This window comes from Hypanus sabinus, chromosome 9, assembly GCF_030144855.1.
Source record: "Hypanus sabinus isolate sHypSab1 chromosome 9, sHypSab1.hap1, whole genome shotgun sequence".
In the NCBI taxonomy this organism is placed as follows: domain Eukaryota; kingdom Metazoa; phylum Chordata; class Chondrichthyes; order Myliobatiformes; family Dasyatidae; genus Hypanus; species Hypanus sabinus.
The window spans coordinates 150,053,859-150,065,831 of NC_082714.1; the positions used below are offsets into that span (position 1 = coordinate 150,053,859).

Consider the following 11,973-nt stretch of genomic DNA (forward strand, 5'->3'; position numbering starts at 1 on the left):
GAAAGAACATTTTGTTTCTTCTTTGCCTTTGGTAACCTGCTAATGGAATCACAAGAATGGGCATGTTTAAAACTTGCAATATCTGAGAATATATGTTGCATAAGAACATAAAGTAGGAGTGGGACACACAGTTCTTCATGCTTGCCCCACTGTTCAATATAGTCATCTGCCCCATGTCTTGTCTTGTCTCATCTATTCTGTGTCATTTACCCAATTCCTTGACCTTTCAAAAATCTAATACAGGCATTGAACTTGCAACACAGTATGGGCCCTTCAGCCAACAATGTGGTGACTTACATAAATTGATTCCATGATCAGTCTAATCTTTCCCTCCTGCAAAGTTCATAAACCATTTTTCTTACATCCATGTTTCCATCTAAGAGTCTCTTAAAAGTTCCCATTGTATCAGCCTCTACAACCACCACTATACCAGCAATGCAATCCAGCTTCCTATTACCGTGTGTGTGATGAAAACAGCTACCTCAGAGCAGACTTGATGGGCCGAATGGCCTATTTTTTTGCTCCTGCAAATTTATGGTCTACCTCTGGCATCTCCCCTAAATTTCCTTCCACTCACCTTAAACAGATACTCTCTGGTATTGGCCATTACTGCCTTGGGTGGGGGGGGGGGGTGTGGGTGGAGAAGCTAAGTGTCTTACTTATACTTGCAATCTTGTGACATTTGTAGTTTCTATGGCAGCAAAGTGTGCACGCACGCGCGCACACACACACACACACGCACACACATCCATTCAAAAATCTGATTCCAAAGGAGAAGAAGCTGTTCCTGAAACATTAAGTCTGTGTTTTCAGACTCCTGTACCACCACCTTGATGATAGCAATGAAAAGAGGGTATGTCCTGGGTGATGGAGCTCGTTAATGATGCTTCCTTGAGGCATCAACTTTTGATGCTGTCCTCAATGCTGGTGAGGCTAGTACCCATGATCAAGTGGGCTGAGTTTTCAATTTTCTTAAGTTTTTCCCAATCCTATGCAGTGGCCCCGCCATTTCAGATTATGATGCAACCAGTTAGAATCCACTCCATGGTATGTCTGTAAAATTTGAGTCTTTGATGACATGCCAAGTCTCCTCATAGTCCTAATGAAATATAGCTGCAGTCATGCCTTCTTTGTAATTGTATCCATATGGTGAGCGCAGGATAGATCCCCAGAGATGTTGACACCCAGGAAATTGAAATTGTTCACCCTTTTCATTTCTGATTGCTTGATGAGAACTGGTGTGTTTCCTCAACTTCCCCTTCCTGAAGCTCACAATCAATTTCTTGGTCTTAATGAAATTGAGTGCAAGGTTGTTGTTGCGATCTGTTATGTATCCATGGGTATCTTGTGACTGTCACATGACCATGATGTAATTGAGGCTCTGCTGGGCATGATGTGATGATGGAGTGATGTAATTTTCCTGCCAGTGAGAGGTCATGTGATGGCCTCTTTCAACAGGGTATAAAACGAGAACTCCTCCCTGTGACGTAGGTCAGTTCGTGGCTTAAGTCTTCAGTGACTCTATTCTGATGCGTATTTGATTTCATGACGCAGTTTCGTTTTAAAGTGGAGTTTTAATTTCTACTGTAAGAATTGTTGTGCCGGCAGTTCTGAGACTCACTGCCAGTTAAAGTCCAGTTGGAGAGTGAAGAATTATCAAAGTTCGGGAAGCTGAAGGATCGAGAAAAGTTGGTGTCGGCGGTAAAACAGGTTCAACCTTATTTGATCCTCATTCGGAAGGAATTGGTAATCAGCACCCACTATAGTCCCTGCTGCAAGAGCAGAAAGGACCTGGGCAGTGAGTTATTTGCCAAAAGGAAAAGGTCAGTGACCTTAAGCCTTTTAAAATTCTTCATCTTAAATCCTTCAGGCAAGACATACTTCAGCTGGGATCAGCAGGAACGTCACATCTTAAGAGAATTTATCACTTCTAGGAAAGTCTGTCCTTAACTGACTGTATAAATCACTTGGACTTTTTACATTATCACTTTAAGAACTGTTTTTGCATTATCGCTTTAAGAGCTGTTCGAGGTGCCATATAGCAGCTGACCCGATTAAGTTAGTCGTTTGTATACTTTTGGGTTTTTTTTGAGCAGTGTTTAATAAATGTTTTATTTGTTATATAAAAAAACCTGTCTCAATTCTATATTCATTGTTGCCATATGTAACACGACCCCATTCAACTATTTGATCTATCTCACTCATGGCTCTCTCCTCATCACCATCTAAAATTTTCCAACAAAGCAGTGTCATCAGCAAATTTGTGTTTGAGCTGTGTTACGCCTGCAGCCTCTTCCTTTGTGAGAATCGCAAGATCACTATTGGGTTGAGTCAGGAGACCCAGGAAATGAGAGATGTGCGGAATGTCTCGTTCTCCCGGCAATTTAAAGCTATGGGACACGGCCATTGTCTCTTGGAGACGAACTTGTGGATTGGAAATACTATGCTACGTGGAAGCCCTCAGGCAAAGTGGGCTGGTTGAGGGAGGGATTGCATTACCCCCAACCTGATTGACATCTGTGACCCTGTGAGTCAGGATAAAAGAGGGTCTGTGGGAACAGCCCCTCAGACGCACCAGAAGAAATGCTAGCAATCCTGTAATAGCGGAAACGAAGCCATTGGAAAAACGCCACGTGCGTTCAGTTCCGTTGCCTGGAACTGGTGGGTTGTTCCACGGAAAACGGCTTTTAGCTAACAACGGGGAAACTAACTCTCCCCCTCCCGACTCAAAGGATTGGCATCATAAAAGACCTGGGCAAGTTTAACCCGTCTCTCTCTTAAACCCAAAATGCTGCAGCTTGAACGAACTAACAGTGACTTTTATATTTCCATCGGACAATACATTATCCCCTAGACAACGATAGAGCTATTTCTTATTGATTATTACTATACCCACGCTTTTAGATTTAGTATTGATGACGTATATTATCTGTATGTTTGCATTAATCTTATTTTTGTGCCCCTTTATCAATGAATACTTTTAAAAATAGTACCATCAGACTTCGACGGACCTCTCTATCTTTGCTGGTAAGTGACCCAGTTACGGGGTTCGTAACAGCTATACTTAGCCATGCAGCTGTGGGTGTAGAGAGAGTAGAGCAGAAAGCTAAGCACGTTTCCTTGAAGTGTGCTGGTGGTGATTGTCAGTGAGGTTATTTCCAATCCACACTGACTCTGTCAAGTTGTCTCTCATCCTCCCCTGCTCCAAAGAGAAAACCTTTTCTCACTAAGTCTTAAGACATGATCTCATACCCGGGCAGCATCCTGATAAATCTCTTCTTTAGACATCTACAATGGAATGGTTCTGTGTTACCATCGCTTAATTAACCAGTTTTGATCTTGAGCCTTGATGTGAATTTTCATTTTCATTTTTAGAATCTTTTTATTGATATATAATCTTTCAAATGGTACAAAACTTCAGCAGATTAATATGTATACAATTAATAAAGCTGAAGAAAAAAAAAACTGATCTTAAAATATAAAAATGGAAATAAAGATTTATATATAGGAAAAAGAAGGAAAAAAGAGAACCCCATTTAGGTAGGAAAAACCCCCACTAACTACAAAAAAAACACCCATTAGGAATCAACCCCCTGGAGCAATACATTTGACCATCATCTAAACGTACATAAAAAAAAGTCATCAACTGCCATTTCATATTTATAAAAAAAATAAAATTGGAAGGATACCATATAACTTAATTAAAATTAAATGATAATATTTGGCAAAAGAACCCCATCTTCTCTCAAAATCAAAATCAAATCGAGGATCAAAAATTCTACTTCTAATTTTTTCCAAACTAAAACATAACATCACTTGAGAAAAACATTCAATTAATGTAGGGGAAGAAATATCTTTCCATTTAAATAAGGTAGCCCTTCTTGCCAGTAGTGTAATAAATGCGATAACATGTTGATCTGAAAATGAGATACCCTGAATATGATGTGGAATTATTCCAAATAGAACAGTCAATCTATTAGGTTATAAATTAATTTTCAAAGCTTTAGAGATTGTAGAAAATAAAGATTTCCAGAACGATTTTAATGCAGAACATGACCAGAACGTATGTGACAAAGTAGCTACCTCAGTTTTACATCTATCGCAATAGTTATCTATACTTGGAAATATTTTAGATAGTCTTTCCTTTGTTAAGTAATAACGGTGTACAATTTTAAATTGAATTCAACAATGGTTGGCACATACAGAAGAAGAATTTATGTTTTTCAAAACTCGAAGCCAATCTTCATTAACGAATGTCATATTAAGTTCTCTCTCCCAATCTTGTTTAATCTTTAGTGATAGGTTCTCTTTGTAACAAAAATAAATTATAAATTCTACTAATGGAACCTTTCACTAAGGGATTCAATTTCAAAATGGTATCCAACAAATCAGATTCTTGTAAATATGGAAACTTAGGTAAATATTGTTGTAAAAAATGTCCAACGTGAAAATATTGCAAAAAATATGTATGAGTGAGAGAATATTTGTTAATTAACTCCTCAAAAGTCATCAATCGACCATCACAAAATAAATCTGTAAAAGAATGAATTCCTTTATTTTTCCATAGAAGGAAAATGGGGCCAGTTGTTGAAGGTTTAAATGAAAAGTTTCGATATAAAAAAACTAGATAACTTAAATTGTTTAAAATTTTTAAAATTACAAAACTGAACCCAAATCCGTAGGGATTGTTTAATAACCGGATAGAGATTTAAATTTGGAATTTTAGAGAGCTGTAAAGGTAATGGAGCTCCTAAAATTGAAGTTAAATGAAATTGTTTAACAGCTTTTAATTCCAAATCAACCCATAATGGTTTTTGGTTCTTATCAAGCCAATATTGTCTAATATTCACAGCCCAATAATACAGTCTTAAATTAAGAAGTGCAAGTCCACCATCTTTTTTAGATTTTAGTAAATGATACTTATTAATTCTTGGTCTCTTATTGTTCCAAATGAAAGAAGAAATAAGAATCAATTTGATCGAAAAATTTTTTTAGTTAAAAAGGATAAGTATATTTTGGAAAATGTATAAAAATCTAGGTAAAATCATCATTTTCACAGCATGAATATGACCTATTAAAGAAAGAGTAAGTGGATTCCATCTAGAAAATAGTTGTTTCATGGAGTCCTTTAAAGGAACTATATTCATTTTATAGAGATCTTTATATTTTTTTTAGTAATTATACCTAAATATCTAAATGTATTAACAATTCTAAAAGGAATGTCACTGTATATACTAACAGGGACATTTAATGGAAACAATTCACTTTTATTCAAGTTAAGTTTATATCCTGAAAATTTACCAAAATCTTTAAGTGTTTCTAAAAGATTAGGAATTGATTCCTCAAGATCTGAAATAAAAACCAAATGATCATCTGCATAAAGAGAAATCTTATGTATGATTCCATTCATAGAGATACCATGAACATTTTTAGCTTCACGTAATGTTACAGCTAAAGGCTCCAATACAAGATTAAATAATAAAGGACTTAATGGACATCCTTGTCTAGTGCCACGAGAAAGTGAGAAAAAAGAAGACCTGCGTTTATTAGTAATAACCATGGCAATAGGATTCTTATAAATCATTTGAATCCATTATTAAAATTATTACAAAAACCAGATTTTTCTACTACTTTAAACAAATACAGCCACTCAACTCTATCAAATGCCTTTTCTGCATCGAGAGAGATAACACATTGAGGTTGTTTAGATAGTGAAGAATATATAATATTCATCAATCTCCGAACGTTACAGAAAGAATAACGGCCTTTAATAAAGCCTGTTTGATCCATAGAAATGATTTTAGTTAAAATATTTTCCAAGCGATTAGCCATTATTTTAGAGAGAATTTTTGCATCCACATTTAATAGCGAAATAGGTCTATATGATGAGCATTCAACAGGATCTTTATCTTTTTTAAGAATTAAGGAAATAGATGCTTCATAAAAAGAAGGTAAATTACCCTTCTCAAAGGATTCATGAAATATTTCCAAAAGATATGGAGAAAGTAACCTTTCAAATTTTTTTATAAAATCCCACTGAATAACCATCAAGTCCAGGAGCTTTACCTGAATGCATTGATAAAATAGCTTTCTGAATTTCATGCTCGGTAATTGGAGCATCAGGCATCTGTTGATCTTCAAGAGAAATTTGTGGAAATTTAATCTTACATAGAAAAGCCTTCATTTTAGAGGAATCTGCAGGAAATTGAGATCTATAAAGGTCAGAATAAAAATCTTAAAGTATTATTAATGTCCTTATGATCACTTACTATATCTCCATTGTTTTTATGAATCTTTAAGATTTGTCTTTTAGCTCTAGCTGCTCTTAATTGAGAAGCTAAGAGTTTATTATTTTTATCCCCAAAGATATAAAATTGACTTTTCAACTTAAGCAAATATCCTTCAATAGGATATGTTAGTAATAAATTATACTGTGATTGTAATTCTACTCTTTTAAATGAAACATTTGGAGAGATTGCATTGATGTTATCTAATTCTTTAATTTGTTCAGAGATTTTATCTAATTCCAATCTTGTTTGTTTCTTCAGTTTAACTATATACGAAATAATTTGACTGCGTAGATAAGCTTTTAATGTATCCCAAATTACTAACTTAGAGACATTTCCTATATTATTAAAGAGAAAAAACTCTTATCTGAGCTTCGATAAACTCAATGAATTCTGAACTTTGTAATAAGTGTTCTGGAAGACGCCAAAATGGTCTGGTAGAAACAACATCTTTCAGTTCAAATATTAAGTTTAAAGGAGCATGATCAGAAATAGCAATCGCATCATACTCACATTTCTGAACATTGAATGAAAGTCGAGGGTCAACTATAAAATAGTCGATTCTCGAATATTTGTTGTGAACATGTGGAAAAAAGGAGTATTCTCCATCACTAGGGTGCATATGCCTCCAGATCTCAATTAAACCGTAATCAATTAAAAAGGAATTAATAAGTGATGCAGAACGATTAGGAAGTTGATAGTTGGATGATGACTTATCCATTAAAGGATTTAGACAAGTATTAAGATCACCACCTATTAATAACATATATTAATTTAAATCAGGTAATAGAGCAAAAACAGTTTTAAATAATGAAGGATCATCAACATTTGGTCCATAAATATTAACCAAAACCATTTTCCTATTACAAATTATTCCTTTGACAATCAAAAATCTACCATTAATATCAGCTTTAATATCCTCCTGATTAAAAGGAATATTAGAATCAATAAAAATAGAAACCTCTAGTTTTATTCTGGGAATTTGCGTGAAACTGAGGATCCTTCCAAAATTTTAAAAATCGATTTTTATCACATAACCTGATGTGCGTCTCTTGAGCAAAGATTATATCAGGCTGGAATCGGTTAATAACTTTAAATGTTTTCTTATGCTTAATAGGATGATTCCAACTGTGACCATTCCAAGTTAAAGCATTTAGCTGTTTAGATATCATCATGGAACTTTGTATCTAAAAACTATAGTTAGACACATGTCAGGATAAGGTAGTCGAAAATGGCGGAGATGAACAACAATAAAAATAATTGACGTATGCTCCGGGATTCCATAATGGGAAAAAGAAAAAAAATCCCACCCAAACTACGAAGCCCAGAAACAAGTCGATATCAATCGACGCAAGCCCCAAGAAAAGCATAGATGCAGTACAGGTACAAACTCCGCCTACCTAAGTTTGAGAAAAAAAGTCTCCCTCTACCAAACATAAATCTCATTACAGTCGTCATGTATTTCAATATAATTAATTTGGAAGGAAAGTGACTTGGAAGGAGACTCCTCCTCCCAGTTACGGACATGTAAGACACTGTGGCTTCTTGTCCGTCTTTAATCTCTTCCTTTTCCGATTTAAACTTTGAAATTTCAATTTTAATCAGTGGGATCAGTTATAATTATGGCTACTCTCAGAAGCGCCAAAAGAAATCCAGATCCAGGCGATGGGAAGTCCAAAAAAAATCGAAGAATTCTCGGAGTAAAGAGACTAGAATCTCAAATCAGCAATATCAGCATTGAAATAACTCAACTAAAAGAGAAATTTGAAGGAAAAGTCAACTCTTTGAGCCTTGATCTTAAAGAAGTTAGTTGAAATACTGCAGACCTTTCTGCTCGTTTGAAAAAAGCCCAACAACGGATCGTTGACCTTGAAGCTTGATCACATCGGAACAATATTCAAATTGTTGGATTAAAAGAGAAATCAGAATCGGCCGACACACTGGATTATTTGGCAAAAATGTTTCAGTCTTTATTTCCGGAGGTTTGTTTACAGCCTTCAGATATCGAAATGGCTCACAGAATCGGCACTTCAAAATCTTTAGATCAAGGTAAAAACAGACATATTGTTGTACGTTTTCTCCGTTTTAGAGACAAAGACCGCTTTATTAAGCTTGTGAGGAAAAAAAGACTTTTTCATTATCAGAATTCAAGTTTGTTTTTTTTTGAAGACTTTCCACGTGAAATTGTCAAGAAGCGTGCTGAATTTGCAACTGCAATGAAATCAGCATATGAGAAAAGCTCTTTCTACTACTTCAATACCCAGTGAAATTAAAACTCTTTGTTAAAAAGTCTGGTTTTCATATTTTTGCTGATCCAATCGAAGCATTGAGTTTTATTAATTCTTTACGCGACGCATCCTATGATGAATCTGAAGCTTGAATGATTTATAATGGCCTGATTGTCTCGCGGTGTAAAGAGTGATGAGATTGGAAGATTTGATGGTTACAGAAGGCTTTACCTTAAAATGCATTTTTATCTCTGAAAAAGACTGGTTTGGATGGCTTCAATTTCTGAAGACATAGAGGGAGAACTGTTGAAGACTGTAATAAGTTTGAATCATTTAGAATTTTTTTTGCAGCATTTAAGTGAATTAATCGTTTTTTTTTGTATTGTATGCTTTTGTAAAGATTTTTTTAAGTAATTATTTGGATTTCTTTGTGTTTCAAAGATAGACCGGACAATTTAAAGATGGCAATTGTTTTTCTTCTGTACCAATATTTCAAGAATTGTTTTGGATGTGTTTTTCTTTCCTTATGTTATGAAGGTTACTTTCAATTGAAGGTCGTTTTCTTTTACAAGATGTGAATTTTAAAAATGCTGTTTATCCTCAAAGCATTACAAATGACCTCAACAATTTTCAACGTATGTACATTTTCAAGTTCACAATAGTTACTACTGGGAGTTCTAGGTGATTTTGCTTTGTAGTCTATATGGGGGCTAAGGCCAGTTCTCTCACCCAAACTTGAAAATCAGAGATAAACGTTTATATCAGATTATTTACAGTAATTTTTCTGTCCTAAGAAATGGTTACAGTTTGCAATTTGATCAAAACTGTTAGCTATTGACTAGAGTAAGAAGCAGTTCTTAGTCTTTACATGAAAGTAGGCTTCTTGGCCCACAAAGTCTATGCCCATTGTCAAATACCCAATTATATTCATTCAATGCTATTCTTCTCATGTTCCCATTCACTCCCATCAGACCCTAGTACTGCCACTGCATTCAACAGTGTGCGAGGGACAATTTACAGCAGTCAATACCTACTAGCCTGTATCTCATTTGAATGTGGGAGAAAACTGGAGAACCTGATGGAAATCCATGTGGAGAATGTGGTCATGTGGAGAACATGCAAACTCCACACAGTATCAGTGGACAAGATTGAACTTGGACCACTGGTACTGAGAAGCATCAACTTCATTAGTTGTGCCACTCTTGAAGTGGAGAAAATATATCAGTGAATTTGTTTAATATTTAGAGTTTCACAGTGGCCTTGGTCAAGAGTCTAGTTTTGCAATGATGACTTGGCTACTACAGAAGGAAATTAAGTATACAAAGGATATGTAATGTAGTTTTATTAATGTAATACTCTATTATATGGTAGTTTGCTTTATTTAGCCTTAACACCATCATAAGATCAGAAGTGAGGATGTTTGCTTTTGAAGGTCTCATTGAAAATACCACTTCTGTATCATTTGCAACAGCTCAGCTAATGGAAAAAGACCATCGCTACGTACCACAAGCACTGGTCAAAATTTAGACACTGCTGATAAATGGCAAAAAATGTTGTTAGCCTCTTAAGTGCGAGACAATTTTCAGTTTTGTTTTGTAGAAACTCTAACATGCTTGAACTTTATATTAATATAACTTGTGGCTGGTACTTAACAATATATTTGGTTCAGTTTTCAGGTGAAATTTTTCTACATTTGCCAGATTGCCTATTGGCTCCATGCGTTACCAGAGCTCTACTTCCAGAAAGTTAGAAAGGTAATTATATGCTGATATTATTTTACATCATTAGTATTTAAAACTAAATGCATCAACTGAATTTTTGACTTTTATATACTTAATATGGAATGAGAAAAAGGACTTGTTTGAAAATAAAATTTTGACTGGCTAAGAATGCTCTTAATGCTACAAATTCCTTTTGTTGGGTAGTGTTGGGTAGTGTTGGGTAGTGTCTGATGCGAATCCCAGTAGATGCTAACTTTAATATTCAAGAAGAATCTTGAACTGAATGCAAATTCTACTATTCCATTTCTTGCTGGTTTAAAAGTTTATTTTCATTAATTTTTAAAGCTGCAAGTATATATTTTTTAATAAAGTAAATAACTATCAATATTGTGACTGCTCCTTTATCAGTATTGTGGCTCGTTTCGGGCTTTCTCAACTATCTCTTTTTGGTAATCTTCGTTCAGGGCATTTGTGATGTATCATGTAAGAGTGTTCACACAATAATCCTTTCAACCAGACTAAGTCTGAGGCCAAAGGGTGAAATTAAGGATTAACAAAAGTTGAGGTAAAGGTGATTATGCTGGGGATCAGCACAGCAACTGCAGGAAACCTTTCATAGGGTATTATTTAGTTCTTGCCTTCATGTTCAACGCATTTGAGTTGGTGTGAAGTTCAACTTTTTCATTTGATGGTTCTGTACTTCATTTGGATATGTTGCACAGCTCTTGCTGGCAGTAAACTTGGATATATCGAAGTGATTACTTGTGCTTATTGTATAGTTTCTGCTAATCATGATTTATCTCGACAGGAATTAGACATTCATGTTGGTTCATAAATGATCATGTAGTGTCTTTCCATATAAGATAAGTGAACAAGGTTATCGGGACTACAGGATGGTATGCTATTCAGTATTATTGAGTGAGCTTTTTGTGGAAGGTTTAGTTCATCCATGAACCAGGTAAATCTGAAGTTCCATAAGGGCATTATTAATTTGAAAAAGTCTGGTTCAATAATTAATTTAAAATTATAGCGCTGACCTGCCTTCTGGGATGTTTCTCTCTTCCCCGACCCCCCCCCCACCCACCCACCCACCTGCCTCCTGATAACACTGCATGGCAGTGCTGTTGTGGGTAGAATACTCATCAGTGAACAAGCAACTTTCTAGACCTTTATGTTAACAAACTGTTGATTTAACTAGTTTGTTTCTTCACAGTCTACTTATGCAATTGAAAATCCTAGGCCTTTCTACCTAACCTCAGAATTCAAGTTAATGTGACTATCATATGTTGGGAGTGAAAAAGTATACACTGTGTCTTGGAAACTGAAGCTACCTGTTTTAATTTTTCAGTAGCCTGGTTCAGAGATTCTTGAGCACAGATGTTGAACTGTACATGTCTACCAGCTGCTCAGTTGATCAAAGAGTAAGAAAGGATTTGAATTCAAATTGCCTTAAACTTGCTGTTTTTGAACTTGTACAAGATGTGGTTTACTAATCAATACTTTCTGTGGTAAATTTAAAATTAATGTGTTTGTCAGAATGTTATTCTTTGACCAGAGGTATTCAGTTGAATAAGCAAACTATGAAGAAGTGTAAATAATATTACTTCCATTTTAGAGGAGATGTCTATGCATTGATCAGAACAACTTCTTCTTCTCTGGAATAGATTGCATATTATGGCTGAAATTGCCATTTAAATTTCAACACGTTTAAGGAAATTGGTCTTGAATGCAAGGAAA

General features: G+C 35.1%; 1 protein-coding gene across 1 annotated transcript in view; it reads left to right on the forward strand.

Moving 5' to 3' along the window:
• Positions 1-11,973, forward strand: part of LOC132399902 (translocating chain-associated membrane protein 1-like) — a 123,416-nt gene that overhangs the window by 78,584 nt on the left and 32,859 nt on the right. Inside the window, exon 6 of the mRNA XM_059980801.1 lies at positions 10,185-10,269. Coding sequence (XP_059836784.1) covers positions 10,185-10,269 — 85 coding nt within the window. The remainder of the gene's footprint in view (positions 1-10,184; positions 10,270-11,973) is intronic.